The sequence below is a fragment of the Tigriopus californicus genome, chromosome 6 (assembly GCF_007210705.1).
Source record: "Tigriopus californicus strain San Diego chromosome 6, Tcal_SD_v2.1, whole genome shotgun sequence".
NCBI classification, from domain to species: domain Eukaryota; kingdom Metazoa; phylum Arthropoda; class Copepoda; order Harpacticoida; family Harpacticidae; genus Tigriopus; species Tigriopus californicus.
Genome location: NC_081445.1, coordinates 13044249 through 13059738, shown reverse-complemented (window position 1 = coordinate 13059738; position 15490 = coordinate 13044249). Strand labels below are relative to the sequence as shown.

Sequence of the window (15490 nt, the reverse complement as noted above, 5' to 3'; positions counted from 1 at the left end):
GGCTCAATGGTTTTAATCTTTATTTCTCCTGTGCTAGACATATTAACAAGTATTTTCATCTTTTTTCGCCCGTGCGGCCTTAGGCCGTGCAACAAGCTTTATTTTTTCTTCATATTTTTCTTGCACTACATTTTACTTTTTCTACTCTGAAGCTCGTCCATTTACCTTGATTAAAGATGCTTAACTTAAAAATGACTTATTTCTAGTTGCCAATTTTCCCCGCCTCTGAACTTCTCTTGTGCCATGGAAGTTTGCTATAAGATCGGCAAGGTAACATTCAAATGCGCCACCGCTCATTTTCCATGCCCCCAATTGGTTTCTTCCCCTATTAAAGATGAATTGCTGGGTCCCAAAAATGTCACAATAACACGCTTTAAATAAAAATGAAAGTAGACGTAACGGAAGCGATAAAAAACTCGCTCCGTACCGTTGCCCATGCTTTAGCCGAAAAGTAACGTGTTGTCGGTAGGGTTACTCAAAAAGCAGCGCGCTACAGTGATCCTATCACTCAAGCCTTGTTCATAGTCTATAGATTTCAGAATATGCCACCTTCTTAATTTTGTTCGACTATTCAACCAATTTCAGTTTGCTTTAGGTTTTCCGGGGTGAGCTTCAAGGCGCAATCCCGGGATGATTGGTTTATCACAATAGCATATTCTTTGATCTGTCCAATTACCTTTTATTCTCGCAACTCCGATATGTTACCAGGGTGTCCAAAAAGACAATGTCTTTCCGGAATGTCATCAAAAGATTTGATCTGTTCAGCTGGATTGGAATTTTTATTGCCCTGACCTGTTTCTCGGTCAGTTTTCAAACCATATTTTAGGTTTATAAATTCAAGTTGAAGGACAAGACATTGTACAATAACCCTGGAAACCCGATTGACTTCTTTTTGCTCACGTTTACCACTTTCGTCGAGCCCTATAAAATCAACTGGTTTCCCTCTTGGCCTGCAGGTAGAGTGACTTCAAATACACTTGCAGTTGATGGTTGGTAAACAGATACTTCGGTTTATTCAGGGAAAATGTTGGCACTTTTGTGGTCAGTGTTTGCTCTTTTAATGGTGAGCTTCTACATGTCCAACCTGAGAATCAATTTGATTGCACCAGGGTTGGAACCGGTAATTAACAATCACGAGGACATCCACAAATATGACAAATTTGTTCATGTGAATTACCTCTTCATTTTTTTTGTGTCAATTTGAGGTCTCTCCAGCATTTGACAAGGTTCTGGACAGCGTACATGGAAAAGAAGGTTGGTTTACCTCAGTCCAAGAGGATGGGATACTTGAACCTCATGTAGAAGCAGCCATCCTTAACAATGGAGATGCATATCTATCAAGCGACGAAAATGTCCTTTACTCTTATTTGTTTCAAAAGACGTTGGGTTTTCCAAATTTGAGGATCTCTAATGACAGACTGTATAATTTCTATAGGTCGATGCGTTTCAAGAAATACTCCTCTTATACTCCCGATATCAACCATCTCTTCACCATGTACCAAGAAGTTGGTCTCTCTAAAAAAGTCCTGAACAAACCCATTCTCATTATTGCTCTACCTTCAACATCGACTGGTTCGCATTATGAATCGTCAGAGAATTTGAGGATGAGCATGGAAATGTTGTGGACTCCTATCATACTTTTGGTATCTGGAACTTGTGTTGGTGGGATCACATTGCTGTTTGAAATTGCTATAGTTGGTCGTAAGGGAATGGTGTGAAGAATATGAGCCAATGACGAAAAATATTCATCAAATCTAACTCATTAAGAACGCTGGACGTAAACTTGGTTGATCTTGTAATGCTCTCCATTTAAACGATGTGTATCAAACATGTATTTCATATTGGTATACGTCTGTCGAATTCATATATTCCTCATCCTCCGGCCCTTGAGGATTTCCTAACGATGGGTATTTCTTTGGACATTCATGACACACGGTCATATATTTCTTACCACTACCATGCATAGTAGCAAGAAGACTGTCCTCTGCATATCTGAAAGATGAATAAAGCATTTTAGGTTCAATTGAAACGGCATTGTTTGTGTTCCATTTCTTCTACTGTATTTCTTTATGTGAAATCAGAAGCAGTGAAATTACCTAGAAATTTTATTTGATTATTTCAAATGGTACAACCCAACAATTTGCTTGTTTTTAAAAATGACAGCGGATAGCACAAAAGGTGAGACTCACCACAATAGGGGATACGGCTAGAATTCAAAGGTTGAACACCCAAAAATCCGGACATAAAAAATGGTCCCCTCTCAGATTGTCCAGTCTATTTTTAGAAACTTCAACAATAACGCACCATGCAAAAAGGTAGTCACTAATCATAATTCATGAAGGTACTAACCAGAGTTTCATTGATCTCAAAAGGCCACTTTTTTGCATTCGTCTTTAGTTTTGACTGTCAATTTGTTTTCTTCAAAACTCCTTGCATAATTGACCAATTTTCTTTGATTGGTCGTACCTCTGGGTTCCTTTCTTTGGGTACAAAATTGATCACGTTTTGTTCATACAACAGGTCATTCTGGCCTTAGCACAATGTCTTTACAAAGCATTGTTGGTTCCTGCAATCTGATCCCACCTGAGTAATCTAGGACCTTAACTGTGACCTTTTTTTGACCTCTGAAGCATCCGAATGAGATTTTCTTACATTCATGGCTATATCACTGTTTGCTAATTGACGGATTTTTTTTTTTATATGGAATAACTTTTGCATCATATTTAGGATCGTATGGATCAGCATTTTTATCCCTTCCAGGCTATCTCTCAAAGCTTAGGTTGCTACTGAAGCGATTTCAGACATCTGATGCATATTGAATTGAATTTGGCAAACTTATTCGCAAGAATTTCAACATTAATAAGCATCAAGTTGTCACTAACTTGTGATTGAGTGGGAAATGCTTAATCTCATTACGGTGATTACCACTGCTCTCAATATAAGGCAAGATTAAATATATATTTTTGCCTCACCTTTCTGACGCCATTAATGAACGTAAACAGTGATCAAGTGACTTAAACTCAAAAATAATTAATACCTTGTCTTTGAATTTTCATTTACTTTTGATAGGCCACAATCAAAGCTTTCAAAATTGAAAATAAAAAAGCCAATCTTATTCTTCTCTCTCAGATTCCACATTAATTAATGTTTTTGGTTCTTTTCCAGACAAATGAATTTTCTGGACCTAGGTTTTCTAATGTTGTTTCGAAAAAATGGGAACTCAAATCTAGTAGTTGGCCCTTTTATGAGGCAAGATGTGAACATAAAAAAACAGAATTTGGCCCCCTTTTTGTCAAGCTTCGTTCCTTAACTTTAGCCAAGGTCTAAATACGGTAGTGAAATGACATTACAATGTGAAAAAATGCGGTAAGTTTGAATTGGTCACAAATTGCCCAAAGCTTTTTGCCTCATTACTTGTACTTTGTAAAACGCAGTTTATGAATAAGCCTTTCCCGCAAGACGTAATTGCATATCATTGCTGTTTAGCCTTTTTATTTTGGTGCGAGTGTTTTCTAGAAGTGTTAGGGAATGTACAATAATAATTAAAACGTTCTTTCAGATTATCTTGCTCCTTAAGATATCATTGTTACTATAGGGGGTGTTACGCATCAGCTAACTTTCCGGAACCTCTCAGATTAGTGGCGCCTTGGGAGGCAAAAAAAGGAGAGTGTTGCGCTCTCACACGTGTAAAGTATGATTGTTTGTAGAGGTTGTAGAGTATTATTCGGACTTTGGTATTTATCAAATATGAAATAAACGACAAAAACAATGGATGAACTTGACAACACAAGATCACGCTTATGCAATAATAAACAAGCAGACTTGGTCATTTTCTCTAAATCTACACCAATACAGCAAACTGGAATATGATTTAATATTGAAAAAATATGGCATCTTCATTATTCCGATAATAAAAAGAACACTTTTCACTCTTCATAAATTTTACAAGAAAAAGTAGCAGTTGTCAATCAATGATTTACAAAACTATTGCTTTTTAAAGTGGCCAAATTCCCAAAACCTTGTTACGAAAAAAAATATCAGACACTTTCTAAAAAACGCAGAGTAGTTCGTACCCGTTATCAAACCTTTCTTGACTCTTAAAATGTTCTTCTATTTACAAACAACTTAAAATTCAAATGGTAGTAGTTTCTGCAAAAATATGTACAATGATATAACCCTTCATGAGTAAGTAATGTAACAACATTTAAAAATCAAAACGCTAAAGAAGAATTCACATCAGAAAGAAAGGGCATCCTAGGTTGGAAAACATTTCGTTGCAACTAATAACTCACCGGCAAGACGTAGCCAAACAATGAAAGAGCTTGGGAAAACTGTCACAAGTGAAAGGTTCAACGGTGGCAGCTTCTTCTAATGTCACAGGGATCTGAACGAATTTTAACCCATCAATCACAAACATCCTCAAGGGACGAACCTACGATACACAATTAGGCCATTTTAAGAAGTTTTGTGGAGAAAATTGTTAGTCCCGTGCCCTTACATGACATATCCGTCGAACATCCACGTTTGGGGTTCTACAAAGAAAGCTGTTGAGCGTGAAGACCAAATGGTGCTCGATTACCATTGTAGACTCTATCAAAGTTCTTCTTCTACATAGCAAATATATGCATTGGATCAGGATCGGGATATCTGTGAGTGAAACCTGTTGAAAGAGGAGACTTTGAGGTGTACCTACAACAGATATCAATATTCGTACCCTTGACAAGCTCTGAAGAACGAGCAAGGTTCGCCTTGGCCAGTTCCAAATATATCTTTGGAGTCTTCTAACATCAAGATAGGGGATTCCCAAATTCCAGGGTAGGACGGATTCAAACACGGGTCGATTTGGCAGTCCTGAATGCTCAAATAGGCGAACGTGTATGGCCAAAGGGCGCGATCCATGTTTACGAAGGCATATTCTTCAGTGGGCAATGAAGAATCGTACAGAAAGCCATAGTCCTTCATTATCTGGAACTGAGTGTTTCCGCCATTTTGAAGGTCTGGAGATCGAATTCCTTGAAGGCGAAATAGTAAACGATGACGATTATGTATCTGAGGTGCGACACCAAACAAATTCGACCTTTTACCTTGTATTTCATTGATTGGAACATTAGCAATTCCGCTCAAGATTTCTCACATTCCGTTCATTTCGAGAGACCATCCTGCTTCGTTGATAAGTTGCCAATATGTTACGATATTTTCAAGGCTAGAATGCCAAACAAAAACAAGTCATTTTGTCATGAAATGACAAGGGTCATGGATATTCTTAGGAAACAGCAATTGGAATTTTTCTGTGAGACTTGCTCTCGCCCTTATGGCCAATATATCTGGCCTAAGCGGACTTGCTTCACACGATTCTCAGGATCTTAATTCTCTAGCATACTACTTTTGAGGAAAATTAAAAAAAGGATATCTTTTACGTTTATCAAAAGAATGTCATGAAGAGTTCAGATCGGAACATGGATAAGTCGCATGAGCCGAAATGCGTATCGGCCTTTTCTTGACCTTATCTAGGTCTGAATTGATGCGAAAAGCGGCCTCGTAGAACATCAATAATCTTCTAATTAAGCTATTAGGTTATGAACATATTTCATTTAGATCATTTTTTTGGTATTAGGTATTAGGCACGATTTCATCAATTTCAACGCTGACTAATTGACGAGTAACAACACCCTGTCATTAAAAAAATTATAGAATCAATGACCTTTTTAGTCACAGCTTTTTCTCTCTTGCTTCGTCTTTAACACAAGATCTTGATACCTTCGTGAGACCTTTTCTAGTTACGAATTATTTTCATACCGCAACATGAAACGTGACCCTGATAAAAAAATAGCTTTTCCCGTGCTAATGACTAATTTTCAATTATATTTTTTTCCCTAACATAAAAACAAAGTACTGTCTTCTTTCAGCACAGTATAGAAATAGGTTCAAACGTTTGAATAGTATCAAGGTTTGAAGGTTCATTCTTCGTAAATGATATAAAATTGGACGATCGCTGCACTTAAACTACTTGCGATTTCGGTCTCTATTGATTCAATTGGACAAGGCACTAATGATATACTGCATATATTTGATTCAACAATTGCTCATTCTCAAGGACCCTGACAAAAGAGCTGGCAATTTACTCGGAATAAATGAGGTACTTACGAAATTGATATGCTCCCAATCTCACGACCTCGTGACCAGTAAGTATGGACCAAGAAGTAATCTGAGTATTCATGACTGACGTAATGAGTTCCCCTGATGTTGCAACCATTTGGGTTTTGTACTCTCCTGTGAAGAGTTGCTCGAAAAATCGCTATGAGGTACTGGTAACCGCCTCATTGAAGGTCAAATGAACGATCTAGATTGAAGCAGATGCGATTTTATTTACACCGCTTATATCTCACACTATAACGAGAATGAGTCGAGGCACGACCGATATAACTGTCCTTAAAGGTTGTGGTTAACTAAAAGAACAAGGAAATGACAGTTAGATCACTTGCGGAATTTTCTCTCCCTCTAAAGGTGGACTTGTGTTGGAACACCGACAATCGGGGAGATCACAGTTTGTTACATCACACGGCTAGGCTACATTTTGGGGAGCTAAACGATGGCAAGTAGGCCTAAAGTATATGTTAAAAAATATATTCATAATACGACATAGATTTTTTTGGAACAACTTACCCAAAAGAGCAACGATAGTGAAACTGATTGTGTGCCCCATTTTTGAGTGTATATAATCCGAGTTAGCTAATGGAATGCTTCCTTTTATTTATGAGTCAAGGCCTATCTAGTCTCTTTTAGTCACTATCTTTGTAAAGAGTTCGGAGGAAATGACGCCTTAGGTTATGCACATCATGGTCAAGAGCGCTTTATCTTCCTTATCTCGTCCAAGGATAACTATAGCAAGAGGATTGGATGTGAAGATTGGCACACCTTGACCATTTTATTCAAGCAATACTTTAGCTCCTGAATTTCTCTAATGATGATATTTTACGCTAGAAGATTTTGAAACAGGAGTTACTGCAGTTATCAATCATTCTAGAATAAGTGTAAAAAAATGTTTCCAATTTCGCATCGAACTACTTGGTTCAAATATTTTGAATGCCTCCAAAACTACGTAATTAAGGTTGTAAATAAACAAGCTATGTCAATCTACTATATTCTGTAATCTTAAGCTTTCCTGACTAGATACAAACAATGGATATCGTTGCTCATAGTTCAAACCTTCATGAGCGGAAAAACCAGGTACGTCATGCTAGATCATATTTGTGTTTAGGCATTTTGTAGAAAGGAATGTTATTTTGAAGATGTAATGTCTTGGGAAAAGCTTTGATATGCTCTTATTGGTCCAAAATGTACACATGTACAGGTCATAAAAAGCGAAGAAAATCCTTATTTTTCATTATCACCGAAGATGGTAAGGGTCAGGTGAGGTGAATCCTTGATTTCCACTTAACTTTGATTCACTGTTATCTTCCCTAGGGACAGAAAACACCAGCCTCCAGAATGAAACCTTGGCCAATGCTCAGGCTTCAGTGACAAGAGAGTCTTCCGAATGTCAATGCATCGATTACACTTTTCAGCAAGGAAACAATACTTATGGTAACTGTTTGAAGTAAATTAAACGGGACAATTAACGAGAAAATCAATTCTTTCAAGTTGGCGTTTTTAAAAAGCTCAGTATTCGGGGAAATTATTGGCTTATTAAATCCATTCAGAAGAACTTAGTAGAGAATGAGGGTTAAAGTGATATGATCGGGAATACTTTTTTAAACTTTCATATTAGGATCAAAGATTTAATTGATCTGTCAAAGTGGAAATTGGGATAGGTGCTCATATTCTACCGAATGTCTGAACAATTTATTCTGCATCTGAACAAGTGGTCTCCAAATATTGATGAGGTTGCGTGAACTTGGTCTTTTTTTTTTACTTAAAGTCTTTATTGCGAGTTTCAATCTCATTGGATTATTATTTGACAGAGTTTTTCATTATATTTTGGTATGTCCCATTTTGGGTTCGAGGTCCGTCGTTTGAGGTCCGCCGTTTGAGGTCCGCCGTTCGAGGCGATATAATCCACTATAGCAGGGGGTGGGGGGAGACCTGGGTTCGAACCCATGAACCCGAGCAAAGCTCGGTCGCGCGTTAACCAACTGCGCTACAACCATCTAATGTATAAGGAGCACCACAATAGAAATGATTGTTACTTTTAAAATTTAGGATGGCCTACCCGACATTGGAGAGTTTTTAAGGTCAAACTTGAGAGGATATGGTTCAGAGGACAAAGAAGAAAAAGTAATTGTTAACACTTCTGCGACGTCTATAGAGCCAATTGCTCGTGACTCGGTCTTATTTGAGGAATCTGGCTCTTGAGTACGCAATTCACTTTTAACTGAATTTCGCTCCCTAAGTTCCATGTCACATGTGCAAATATGCAACCTTTTGGGATCCTTTATTAAAAAGCTCGGTTAGATTGTTTCACACAAAGATTTTTCTCTATCTTTCAGATCGGCCAAATGGTCGATCAGCTACGTTCAAATTCAAAGATGAACATTGGCCGTGTATTGTAGAACGTTCAAGGGAGTCCAACCTTATCTTAACGCTGGAAAATGAATCGTTCATAGAGGTAGTCATAGACGAGATTATGTTAGTTTTTGAGGGTGTTTACTTCACTCTAGCAATCCCTGGATGTGTTCCGATAGGTGTAGAACACAATGTAAAATTCCGAAGTCTATAAAGCAATTGTTCAAAAAGATTTGCAAACGAGGAAAAAGGCTCCAGAGAAATTTGAATCCAGTAGTTGTCGCTAGCCTGCAAAAAAAGTTGGATTTGATACAAGGGAGCAGTAAGGCCTCCATTGAAAATGACCACTTGAAAAGAAAGAGTAGAGTTGTCCAGGAGGTCATGCTGAATCCAAAAGCTTTTTTCTCTTACGCAAACTCTAAGAGAAAGATGAAGCACCCTTTAGGACCCTTTGAGGTCGATAGGGAAGCCATTGTCAATGTAGAGATTTTGACTCACATGCCTGGAGATCAGTTATCTTGGGTGGTATCAAACCACATCGTTCAGGAGCAACAACTCATTGTGCTAAAGATGAGTCTCTTGAGATTGGCGAGGTTAGTAAAATTGATTTATTGAAAGATCTTGAAATCACAGATTAAAATGATTTGTAGGCCATCAGGGACTTGAGACTCTCGAGCTCTCTTGGCCCTGATGGTGTAATATCTCAGTTTCTGATGAGATGCTCACTGGTTCTTGCTCCTGTTTTCTTGTACTTGATGCGTTGCATCTTGGACAATGGCAAGTTTCCCTCTTCTTTAAAGTTAGCTCATGTTGTTCCATCTTTTAAAGGGGGAGATAAGTCGCTCCCCAGTAGTAACAGACCAATATCTCTCACTTCAGTTGTTGTTAAGGTGTTTGAAAAAGTCATAGAATTCAAACAGATTTTTTGACATCAATGAAGCCATTCCTCTTAGCCAGCATGGGTTCCGGGCACATTTTAGCACGGTTACCCACTTGATTGCTTTGCCTCCAGTAGAACGTAGCTTTGTTAATAAGAGGGATTTTTTACGGTTGGAGAGGATGGTCCAAGATCTTGTGAACTTGGTCTGTCAAAAGAGAGGCCCTTAAAGGGGCTACATTTGAACGTGCATTGTCTGATTTCTAAAAAAGACAACACAAAAGTTAAGATCTTAGAAGAACTAGCCATTGAGATAGAGATTTCATTCATCTCTATAACAGACACCTGGCTTTGGCCAGGGGTCTTCGATGAAGAACTATCCATTGTTGGTTTCAACCTAGTTCGTTCCGATAGGATACGCCCTGATAATTCCATATTCCCCCAAGAGGGTGTATGCCTATATGTTAGGAATGACTTGCACTTTTGTCATGTACAAATGTCGAATGGAGAAGTAGAGGTCTTAATTGGTCATATCCGAAAGCTAAATATGTCTATTGTAACAATGAATAGACCCCCATCTTGTTCAGTAAGCTCTTTTATGTCAGCTCTTCAATTCACTGGAAATGAGTTGGATCAGGCAGTTTGCTCGAAAGTTTTCTTTGTAGGGGACTTTAATTTTCCGGCTAGCGTTGTAGAGTGGGAGGCTAGTCCCGATGGGTATATTCCCATTTCGAAATCAACATGTCAGTCGTTTGAAAAGCTGGAAGAATTCGCGATCTTGCGCAATTTCTCCCAGCATGTTGGATTAGCCACTAAAGAGAATAGCGTTTGGTCTTTGGACTTGGTCTTTTCCAATGACCCTGATCTGATCCAGTATGTCCATGTGACACGTAGTAATCTATCAGTGGTGGAATCATAAATATAGGTTGTGTGACCAATATCATTATCTTCCCATTTGCCCTTTGTCCTTCTTCCACGTTTCACTTCTTCTGATCATTCTTCTCCTGTCCGTCATGCGAGGCAGACCATACATAACCACCCGCGCAGTCGGTTGCCCAGTTATTAGGAGGAGGTGTAACCGACTTGCAATCGACCCTGAGGACGTCGATTGGTTGGACCCATTTCCCCATTTCTGGTTCGCCCTACACCCCCGGTTGAGGTTTTGGATCTGGTGGTCAATATATTCTGGTCAATCTCCCTTCATCACTGGTTCTACAAGTATATGCGAGATATTATATTATTCGTCTTCAAGTCTGCTCTGGTTCGACTCTACCCATCATTTTCATCGGTTGAGTACAACTCCATAAATCCCATCAGAATTACGTCTTTTTACGTAAACCATTTTTTGATTGTGAACCATGTCTAATAGGGAAGAAGTGTTTAATCTAAAGGCTACTCGAAAAGGTTACAAAGGTTTAACTACTAGAGCTAAGCGAGCTGCGTTAGATGCGCTCGAATCTTTTACTGAAGGTGAAGACCCGCATTACCTAGAATCCAAGATTCGTTCATGGAAGACTAAGCTGAACCAGTATCGTGATGCTGAGGCCAAAGTAGTGTGCCATCCCGCCGCAGATGAAAACGATGTGGACAAGGAGTTGGATATCCACGAGGACATGTTTGATAAAACAGAGTTTAAAGTTCAAGGAATACGTCAGGATTATGACCGTGACTCTGTTAGTCGCGTGTCAGGGAGCCAAATGAATGCTGTACACAGTGGCCCCAACCCTGACTTGCCAAAACTCAATATCAAACGTCCTCCCATTTTGGAGGAGGACACCAATTTACGAACGTTTCTTCAATGGTGCCCATTGTGGAGTAATTACGCCACATTAATCTCAATGTCCAGACGTGATCGAGTGACCCAGGTGTCGCTTTTTTGGGAATGTTGTAGCCCAGGTTTTCTCCAAATCATACGACATTCTCTTGGGATTAAGTCGGACACTGGTCGTGAGGTAGACGACATCATTTCAATTATTCGGGATTACTTGAGGAGTCTCAGAAGTGTCCATTTGGATATGAGAGATCTCCTCCAGGTACGATAACAGGTTGGCCAAGACTACACTAGTCTGTGTAATGTCATTCGTGATTTGGCGGAGTTTGCCGATTTGTCCAAGATCACTGCCGACCGATTGTTGATTGCTCTTCTTCTTCCGGCAATGGGGAGCGAATCAGACAAAGCAATAGTGATGGAGCGAAATCCTAAAACTTTTGATGAGGCGCGCCATCACATCTTGGAGCTCGAGACAACTCGGCAGGGTGCCAAAGACATGTCTTCTTCGGCTCATATTAATGTTGCTCGTACCAAATCTACCTACAAATCCACAAGGACTAAGTCGTCATCCAAACCATCGTTCCAAACTCCCAATTGTGAGAACTGTGGCAATTCCGCTCATCCAAGAGACAACTGTCCCGCACAAAGAAGTTTCTGACGCTCTTGTCGTCAACAAGGTCATTGGGACAAAGTTTGCAAGTCCAAGACCGCAAAATACGCCAAAAATGGGGTGCCTAAACGTTTTCCCTTTCCTCGCGTTGGCGCTTTGAAACTGCGTATTGCATCTTCAGATTTATCTCGAAAGGTCTCTAATGAGGTTGAGGTCAATGTTGTCCCGAGCCATATTGGTGGGAAACCGATCAAGATCACCTTCTGTGCAGACACTGGTGCCGACATTTCTGTCATGGGTTCAACCATCTTTCGAAACTCCGGATTGGAGAAAATCGTCACACTCTCTTCGGATTTTCCCGATCAAATTATAGGAATCGACGGGAAGCCTGTTTGCCAACGAGTAAAGTTTTCTGCGACTCTGTGCATTCGCGATGCGACAGCGTTTGATATTCCCATCATCGTGTGTCATGGCTTAAAGGACGCCTTTTTAAGTTTGGAAGCTTGTAAGGCCTTAACTATCATTGGCGACAATTTTAAGTTTCCCCAAGCTAGAGTTGCTTCACTGCTTCTATGCAAGACCGATATTCACTCGAATTCTTTACTATTGTGGAAAGATCGGGATCTCTCGATTTCCAAATTGTCCCCTGAGCTTACGCCAGATGCTTTCCAATTGATTAATGCGAAGCTGAAGAGTATTTACTCACAAGCATTTGAGTCTGAGACACTCCGTCCTATGACTGGTCCCATTGTTGGCGACCCCATNGAAGAGTATTTACTCACAAGCATTTGAGTCTGAGACGCTCCGTCCTATGACTGGTCCCATTGTTGGCGACCCCATGGTCATTCATCTGAAAGAGGATGCAAAACCATTCGCAATTCACGTTGCACGATCCATTCCTTTTGCTTACCGTACCAAAGCTGAGGAGTCGCTCCGGGACATGGTGAAGCAAGGAATCATTGGACCAGTTGGAGATGAGGTCGCTGTATGGTGCCACCCCATTGTTGTGGTTCCCAAGGGAGATGGTGATATTCGCATTTGTGTGGATTTGACTCGATTGAACTCGCAGGTCAAAAGAAGCATCCACCCCATTAAAACTCCCATGGAGGCAATTTCTGGTTTCACGCCGGACCAGAAATATTTCGCCAAATTGGATCTAGTCAAGGGGTACTGGCAAATGCCCCTGGTTGAAGAATCCCAGCACTTGACTACCTTTCTGACCCCGTTTGGCAAGTTCAAGTTCCTCCGATCACCCATGGGATTTGTTTCTACCGGAGACTCCTTTTCTTATCGGGGAGATATAGCCATGGCGGGATTAGATATTCAAAAGGTCGTAGATGACATGGCCTGTGGAGCCCCGTCCTTACATGATCTTGTTCGCCGTGTGAGTGATATTTTGGAGCGTTGCGTTGTTCATGGTGTTACACTACCCTCAACCCTCCTGGATGAAGCCAATCATAAGCGATTGAAAGTGGGGGAATCACGCAAAGCCCACTATGACCGACCCTCTCGCACTTTGAACTCGATCCCCATGGGTTCTAGTGTTTATATACAAAGCCTTCCATCAAAACGTTGGGATAAACGTGGCCGGATCCTTAAACAATTTGGTCGCCGCTACTTGATTGTTTTCGAAAGCGGAACGAAATTGTGGCGGAATCGCCGGTTTCTCCGGATCGATTGTTGTGCCGCTTCTCATGACACAGTCACACCAAATTACACCACACAAATAGCGCGTTCTGTTGTTTCACCTCGTAGCCTGAGACCGAGTTTAAAGCCAAATAGATTATGATATTGGAGAGAATTTTACCGTCAAATATATATTGGTTAAAATTCTTGAAAAGGGGAGTTGGTGGAATCATAAATATAGGTTGTGTGACCAATATCATTATCTTCCCATTTGCCCTTTGTCCTTCTTCCACGTTTCACTTCTTCTGATCATTCTTCTCCTGTCCGTCCTGCGAGGCAGACCATACATAATCACCCGAAATATATTTTCAATAGTTCTACTCAACTTCACTTATTTGGAGCACGACATCATTCCGGTCAGATCATCATGTTCTTGAGATAGGGTCGACCATTACTCAAAAGCCGGCGTGCTCTAGAGTAAGACCGGCCAAAAAGGTCGGTCTGACCAAGTTCAAATTCAAAGATGAACATTGAGGCCTAATTTAAATTTGGCACCAGAAAATATGCTGCTTTTCAATTGGCCAATTTGCTTTGGCAATCATATCAATGATTGCTTGGGTCATTTGTGAGCAAAACAAGCACCATGAAGACCTTTTGTCATCGACTTAGAGTGATGAACGTGTACGAATCTGGATTTTCAGTTCGAGAAATAGCTCAAAAGCTCTCCATACCTAAATCCACGATTTACGACGACCTAAAACGCTTCCGTGAAACGGGAACAATGGAGGTTCGACCAAGAACAGGTCGACCAAGGTCTACTCGGACCAAAACCCTTCTCAAAAGCACAAGGGAAAAGATCCAAAGAAATCCGAGGAGATCCATGAGAAAAATAGCTGAGGAGGCTGGAGTCAATCGTGAATCGTTTTGCCAGATGGTCAGAGAGGACTTTAATTTCGTCCCCTACAAGCTCCAGAAGGGGCAAGTTCTCAGTGAGGCAACAAGTAAGAAGAGCCTGGAAAGAGGACCCGCAATTCGTGATCTCATCATCAGTGACACGAGCCCTGAAATGATTTGGACGGCTGAGAAAACCTTCACATTAGAACCCATCCCAAACACTCAAAACGATCGTGTCTTGGCCAAGAACCGTACTACAGATCTTCCACAGGATGGAGCACCTGCTCACACTGCCAAGAAAACACAAAATCTTTCCTCGTTCTTGAGTAAGGAAATGTGGCCCCTTCCTCCCCAGAATTGAACGCAATGGACTTTGCCATCAAGTCAAATCTGGAGAGAAGACTGAGGGGAACAGTTTTTAAGAGTCTTCCTGATCTCAAGGCAGCCCTATTAACAGCTTGGGCAAATTTACCTGAAGCAGAGGTCCATGCATGTTGCAGAAGTGCTCTCGACGTTTTCGGACCGTAGTCAAAAAGCGAGGAGGATATGTGGAGTAATGTATTTAAAAAAATAATTGAATGATAATGTTTAATAACTTTGTTTCCTAACATTTACTCTGCAGCATACTTTGTCAGGCTTAAAAAAGCAATTTTCCGTGTCCGGTTTCTTTTCTGTCACCCAGTAGGCAAGAGAAAAAAGGGGAGAAAAGGAGAGAGGACTATGACTAACTAATTTAGAACAACAGCCGACCAAATTGACACACGAGTGGCCTTTCTTGTGTTCGACGTCAAAACAAGACTCGAAAGGAACAGAAATCCAGCTTCTTCAGGGCCATTTTGAGGGAGGTACAAGAGGACGTCTGTCGAGGATCGAATGGGGGTTTGGGAGCGTATTCGGAATGCCTTTGAAACACTGAAACCATGAAAGGATTTGACGGTTATGCACTTAAATTGATGAATAAAAACACCTAAATTACACTTTGTTCAATTTGACCTGTCGCAACAATTACTTCAGAAGCAATGAGAACATCTTCCTCAAGTCCCAATTTTATTGAGTCTGTAATTTTCACGAGACTCAAGTGAGAGTATCACCAAGGGTACATGTAAATGCTCCGTGAATACGACTTACAGAGTCAAACAACCTTGCACAAGTACTCGCACCTTGTACTTAATCATTGCTAACCAACCCCAGACACGCGTTCAGTGGTTTT

The 15490-nt window shown here is 40.4% G+C and overlaps 1 protein-coding gene across 6 annotated transcripts; it reads right to left on the bottom strand.

Annotated features, from left to right (window-relative positions):
- Positions 1-1778: 1778 nt before the first annotated feature.
- On the bottom strand, positions 1779-7046 carry LOC131882567 (uncharacterized). Of its 6 annotated transcripts, none has more exons than XR_009373497.1 (6): positions 6664-7046; positions 6145-6340; positions 5085-5203; positions 4499-5012; positions 4293-4432; positions 1779-1992 (listed from the first exon to the last, which is right to left on the bottom strand). XR_009373497.1 is itself a non-coding variant. In XM_059229757.1 (3 exons), the coding sequence occupies exons 1-3, from the start codon at positions 4580-4582 to the stop codon at positions 1824-1826; spliced, it is 393 nt and encodes a 130-aa protein (XP_059085740.1). In that variant the 5' UTR covers positions 4583-4903; the 3' UTR covers positions 1779-1823. The 6 variants fall into 6 exon arrangements, 1 of the variants encoding a protein (XP_059085740.1); XR_009373498.1 differs by having other exon boundaries at positions 6145-6446; positions 6664-6792; XR_009373500.1 differs by having other exon boundaries at positions 4499-4660; positions 4715-5012; positions 6145-6766.
- Positions 7047-15490: the final 8444 nt, after the last annotated feature.